We start from the raw sequence: 6353 nt of genomic DNA, 5'->3' as shown, positions 1-6353 counted from the left end.
CCTCACCCTCACTCTGTGTCTAACAAGATGCCCTAGATTGAATAGATGACTTCTCAGTAGAGAGGGGGAGAAGCCAAGTTCATGCCACAGAGCAGCTAGTGATGGCCACCTACAGGTCTGCTGAGGATGTGGGCAGCCTCTCTGGGTACAGAAGGTAAAGTATCTAGATGGGCTACCAATGGTGGCCATGGGCAAGGAGAAGCAGAGGTGGTGCCTACTGTGTGCCTGCTACAGAAGCTGCTGCCTTTGCTTCTACCAAGAGTTAACTGTATTAGTGCCATCCTCATTGAATCAATATGGAAGAGTAATGAAAGGAACCATAAGTCCCCCAGCTGCTTGGCTTCCCTGGGGGTCATGCCTCTTCTCCAGGCAACGGAAGCACAGCCTCAGAGCAAGGGAAGACACCCCTACTGGCTTCACCTTGAGCCATGACACCCAGACAGCTTGCGTCTCAATCAAGTTAGAGGAATCCAATAGTACACCACTCTGGCAACTTGTGCTTGTCTAATTATGCCTCAAAATGCTCAAATGGTACATGTGGGAGGGGAGGGAACCCTTCTGCCCACACTCAGACCAGTAGTGAGTGGCTCAGAGTTTAGATTGCCCAGCCTCAGACTGCAGGGGGCACCCTACACCATCCAGTGTTGGCCACAGTCTAGGCCAGGGATATCCACAGTCAGATCCTATTGTAGGACTTAAGTACTGACCCCAGGCAACACAGTCAGCACAACTCTGAGCTGCTCTGGATATTCAGGCTGAGGTGAGAGTGGAAGAACACAGTTGCTCTACACCCCACAGATGCAAAAAAAAAGGGGGTCTGGAAAAGGCAAGAAGCCTAGCATGAAGTGAGCAGGGAGAGAGGGCCCTTCATCACTTCTGCCTGAGCTATGACAGCATTCAAGCATTTCCTGCCTCCTGAGAGGGGCCTGTCCACTGGAAAAGGGAGGCTAGTTCAGGGCCCGCAGGTCAGCAGAACCTCTGGGACTCAGTGGCAGCCACAGGCCTTGACCACCATGTTGCGATGCTTGCGCAGGATGACGTTGTTGCTGCTGTCATAGTAGAGCACAGAGGTGGCACTCAGCTTGGTGGGCGCACAGCACGCCTTGGGGACTGTGTCTGGCTTCATCAGGTGCACCTGGACAGGGAAGGGACACAGGCAGGGGCCATGAGCCCAGTGGTCTCCAAGGATCCTTCCAGAGTGGCCCCAGCTCTGCCTCCATCTGTCCACCCCAGCCTGTCTCAGGTCTCAGCCCCCTTGCTGCATCTCAGGTCTCTCTCCACCTGCAGCCAGGGCAGGTTTCACAGGGCAGACCTGCCTGCTGCCCCCTCAAGGTGCAGCCAGGAGGCCTGGTATGGCTGTCTAGGCCCTACACACCTGTCTCTCATTCTTCCAGCCCTCTCCTCACTGCCCCCCCATATCCCCTGCTGCCCAGACAGGGACAATGCTGCTAGTCCACATACACCCTGCCCAGGCCACCGCAGCAGCAGTGCCTCCTCTGGGGGCTTCCTTCTCCATATACTTCTAGAAGTGTCCTTATTGGGTCTCTAGCCTTGTCCTCAACCTCTAAAAAGTGCCCTCATCCACTATGGGACTCAGTTATCACTGGAGCTTCCTTGGGTCCCTTCCTCCTCCCTCCCCCCTCCCTCCGTCTATTAAACCCTGAGCCAGGAGGAGAGGATGCTCAACCTCCCCCAACCCCATCTCTTAGGCCTCAGACCACTTCACATCCCCACCAATCCCTCCTTGCCTCCTGTTCTGGCCACAGCAGCCCACCTTGGCCTCTCTACCTCTTCCACCTTTCACCCCAGGATTCTACCCTGCCACACAGGCTTCTAGAGAGGTGCTTAGCCATGACAGTGCTGTGCTAAACCCCCAACAGCTTCTCCCTGCCTGCCCAACCTCATGTTTCTGCCTTCCCCTTCCACACTCCATTCCTGCCCTCCAGCCCCTGCTGGCCTAGAACCCTACAGGACGCCCTGTCTTGGGGCCTTCACACTGCTCCTTGTCCCTGCTGCTCCCACAGAGGCTACACAGCCTCCCTCTTGGTCTAAGGACAACTTCATTGCTAGCTTGCAGGGCACTCACCATAGTCTCCCCACAGGATAGCGACTGTCAGCTCATGAGTGCTCACTTTCCTGGCCACCATGTGGGCCCGGGCAGGGGAGTATGGGGTATAGTGGGGAGTTCTGGAAGGAGTACCACACCTATCCCCAGGGGCTCCCCCACCTGGGGCATAGGGGTGGAGCTGCCCTGTGATCATCCTGGGTTCTTCTTCCAGACTTCAGCAGCTAGCATCCAGCAAGGGCACTGCCATTGTAAAAATATGTCTGGGCCAAGCACGCCTGTAATCTTAGCTACTCAGGAGGCTGAGATCTGAGGATCATGGTTCAAAGCCATTCCTGGCAGAAAAGTCCATAACACTCTTATCTCCAATAAACCACTAGAAAAATGGAAATGGTGCTGTGGCTCAAGAGCTGAAGAGCACAGGGACAGCGCCCAGGCCCAGAGTTCAAGCTCCACAACCAACCAAAAAAAAAAAGTCCGGCACAGTGTTAGGAAGGCATGACCAGTGTGCTGGAGCATGTGCGGTATGCACAGGTGCTCTGCAGAGCACTGTCTATTGAACATGTGACCACAGGGCTATGCCCCTGTGGGTCTGCAACACACACATAGTAACCACAGCCCACAAGGAAATATAGTGTGCAGTGTGCAAGGGTAGGTGTGCAAGTGTCTGTGTGGGTGGCCAGGAGCGTCTGCAAGTAGGCAGGTGGCTACATGGCAAGTCCCTGTAGAAAAAGCACCTCCTGGCAGCGGCGCTCCCTGCCACAGTGGCAGAGAGGCCTTGTCCTCAGGCCCCAGGCCCAGGGTCCCACCCACTGTGCTGCAGTACTGACCAGGGATTGCAGGATGGCGTGGTTGGTTGCGTTCATACACGAGTCCAGCGGGAAGGAGCACTCTCCCTCACAGTAATAGGCCGAGTAGCCCTGGGGGGCGATGACCCAGTCCTGAGAGATGGGAGAAGGTGAGTCCTGTCCACGTGGCCCCTTCACACCCCTCAGCCTAGGCCTGACACAGGACACCTGGGGCTGCCCCACGCTCCCTGAGCCCCAGAGCCCCACTCTGGCCCCTCCTGGGCAGCCTCCACCCCAGGACCTGAGTCTACCCAGACACCCTCAGCAGACAGGCCTGGGCCAGAGCTGTGTCCCTGTCACACCTTGTCCCTGCTAACCCTCCCCCTCTCTCGGAGCAAATGCTCCAGGCTCTGCCTACACTGCCTCAGTTTCCCCATGGCAGCATTGGCAATTTAGTTGGCTGGGGCTGAGATAATCCCCATTTCCATGCCTTTTAATCTATTTTTTTAATGACTTCACACGGTGAAAGCAGCCTATTCTCAGTAGAAAAGTTGGGAAACCCAGAAGGAAAAACTTCAGGAGAGAATTTAAGGTGCCTACACTTCCACTCGCTCCCCAGAGCCTGCAGGTGGGGACTGTCCCAGGGAGAAGGGGAGGCAGAAATTACCAGCCAGCCGAGGTCCTGGAAGCTGACGTACAGCTCGTGCCGACGGCAGACCTGCCGGCCGTGGGAGCCGTGGCGGTCATCTGTGGGGACAGACGGTACAGGTCCACTCTGGAGCTCTGCTCTGTGCAGAAGCCATGGAGTGGGGCACATTTGTTCAGTAAAGGAGCAGGAGGACACTCCACCACTGGTCGTCACAACTCTCATCCCTGGATCCCTGCCTGGGCTGTGACCCAGCTGAACAGCCTCCATGACCCCAGTTGCTACGGGTGCCCTGTGTTCAGTGCCTGTCCCTTGTCTTGCAGATGATGAGCCTCCAGCCCTCCAGTAGACATACACCCAGCAGCACACTCAGCCATCCCATGGCTTCTCTCCTTTTCCTCTGGACCCGCTCCTGTCTCCAGCCACCCGCCTGCCAGGCCCCTCTGTCTAGACCAGCAGCAGGGCTCCTCCCTGGGAAGAAGGCTCCAGCCCAGCCCCAGCCCCTGCCCTCACCAAAGATCCCTGGGAGTTTGTTGGGGTGTGGCAGCTCATTGGACTTTTTGGGTTGTCTCCTCTTCAGGGGTCTTGCCGCCCTCGGGGCACGGGCAGGGCTTGAAGTGGCCCTGAAGAAGGTGACCATGAACGGTTGTCTGGAGCGTGGAGCCCGTTGCCCCAGCAGACCTGCCAGGCCAGGATCCACACTGTGCCCTGAGACAGAGAGGAGAGAGGGTCACTCGTGGATGGTGGACCTGCCAGGGATCGAACAGAGGCCTCTGCTCCTCAGCAGGAGCTGGGGGCTGGGGGCTTGAGGGGACTTGCTAAGCCTAACTTTCCTTATTTGGAGCCAGGATTCCCAAGTCCAGCTGGCAGCCCCCTGGCAGCAGTCTGAGGAGGTGGCAGAACAGAGGCCTCAGAGAACGCAGCCATCACTGTTAGGGACATGGACACTTGTGAAGCATTTGACAGGCTTCAAAGTTTGTTCCTCTGTTATCTGGGTTGGTCCTTGGGGCAACCACTCTGGAGTCCCCAGTGATGAGCAGAGTCTACTGTAGTGATGCTCAGAAGCAGGACTGCTCCTCATATGGAGGACCTGAGGTTCCTTCCTCTGTCCCTACTTTCTGGGGCTGTAACTGTGATTTATGACACTGACAGCTCAGGGCAGCCTCTTCTAGGACATACCCAGGACTTGCTCTTACCAGCATGGCCCATGGCAGGGCATTCCCTAGGCTATAGGGTAGACTTCAGAACAAAATTAGGTCTGGGTCAGTCTACATCAGTGTATTCCTGAGCCAAAAGGCTGCAGGGGGAGAGGATCTGGGCCTAAATTCTAGGAAGAGTAAAAGTTAGAAAAGGAGATTTCAGCTGAGCACCCAGTGGCTCACGCCTGTAATCCTAGCTACTCAGGAGATCTGAGGATGCTGATTCAAAGCCAGCTCAGGAAGGAAAGTCTATGAGACTCTTAGCTCCAATTAACCACCAGAAAACTGGAAGCGGCAGTGTGGCTCAAGTGGTAGAGTGTTAGCCTTGAGCTGAAGTGCTCAGGGACAGTGCCCAAGCCCAGAGTTCAAACCCTAAAACTGACAAAAGAAAGAAAGATTTCATGGGTAGGAATGTGGCTTAGTGGTAGAGTGCTTACCTAGCATGCATGAAGCCCTAAGCTCCATTCTTCAGTACCACATAAACAGAAAAATCTGGAAGTGGCGCTGTGGTTTAAGTGTAGAGTGCTAGCCTTGAGCAAAAGAAGCTCAGGGACAGGCCCTGAGTTCAAGCCCCAGAACTGGTAAAAAATGATTTCATCCCACAGCCACTTAAGACTGGGAAGCCCACTGAAAGTGTCCCTGCTATGCAAGTATTCCACTGTCAAAACCATGCCCATACTGGTACCTTGCAAGTGATTATATATATATATATATATATATATTTTTTTTTTTTTACAACAGAGGTAACCACTGTGAAGGAACTTTTTGTTGTTGGTGGTCATGGGTTTTGAACTCAGGGCATGGGTGCTATCTTTGAGCTTTTTTGCCCAAGGCTAGTTCTCTACCACTTTTATCCACAGTTCCAATACTGCAATACTGCTTTTTTTTTTTAATTGGAGATAGTCTCATGGCCTTTCCTGCCTGGCCTGGCTTTGAACTGTGATGCTCAGATCTCAGTCTCTTAAGTAGCTAGGATGACAGGCATGACCCACCAGTACCTGGCAGTGAAGAAACTTTTGAGAAGCAGAGCATGATGGTGCAGACTTGTAATCCCAGACATGAGGGTGGCAGAGATCTACAGGATTGCATGTCAAACATCAAGACCTCAATGCAATCAGCAAGCCAGGTATCATCATGCTTGGTACATGACTGTGAATGTTTGTTATCTCAGCTACAAAGGAGACATAAGCATAAAGTTGAGGTCTGAGGCCAGCTCTGGGCAAAAATGTGAGACCATATCTGATAAAGAGCACTGGCCTAGCAAGTGAGAGGCCCTGAGTTCAATCCTCCCTCTGCCTCTACAAAGAAAAGAAAAAACTTTCATCCATAAAGTACCTTCCCAAGTCCTATGTATTCATTTTTACTTTTCTGAGATTATTTCATTGTGTTGGTTTAAGTTTTACACAATTGTGAGCAAAGAAGTCTATAATTCTCTTTAGCTTTTTTTTACTTTTAAAGTTATTATAAAGGTGATATACATAGGGGTTACAGTTTTATAAGTCAGATAATGAGTATTTTTTCATTCTGATTTTATTTTTATTTTTATTTTATTTTTTTTGGTCGGTCGTGGGGCTTGAACTCTGGGCCTGGGCACTGTCCCTCAGCTCTTCAGCTCAAGGAGAGCGCTCTACCACTTGAGCTACAGCGCCACTTCC

The 6353-nt window shown here is 53.1% G+C and overlaps 1 protein-coding gene across 1 annotated transcript in view; it reads right to left on the bottom strand.

Moving 5' to 3' along the window:
• Positions 1 to 854: 854 nt before the first annotated feature.
• Positions 855 to 6353, bottom strand: part of LOC105986097 (bone morphogenetic protein 8A) — a 28627-nt gene continuing 23128 nt past the window's right edge. Inside the window, exons 4-7 of the mRNA XM_013016853.1 lie at positions 4013 to 4207; positions 3521 to 3600; positions 2896 to 3006; positions 855 to 1135 (exon numbers count right to left, since the gene is read on the bottom strand). Coding sequence (XP_012872307.1) covers positions 986 to 1135; positions 2896 to 3006; positions 3521 to 3600; positions 4013 to 4207 — 536 coding nt within the window. The 3' untranslated portion in view covers positions 855 to 985. The remainder of the gene's footprint in view (positions 1136 to 2895; positions 3007 to 3520; positions 3601 to 4012; positions 4208 to 6353) is intronic.

Source organism: Dipodomys ordii, unplaced genomic scaffold (genome assembly GCF_000151885.1).
Source record: "Dipodomys ordii isolate 6190 unplaced genomic scaffold, Dord_2.0 Scaffold33, whole genome shotgun sequence".
NCBI lineage: Eukaryota > Metazoa > Chordata > Mammalia > Rodentia > Heteromyidae > Dipodomys > Dipodomys ordii.
The sequence above is the reverse complement of the archived record's forward strand: the minus strand, read 5'-3'. Positions and strand labels throughout refer to the sequence as shown.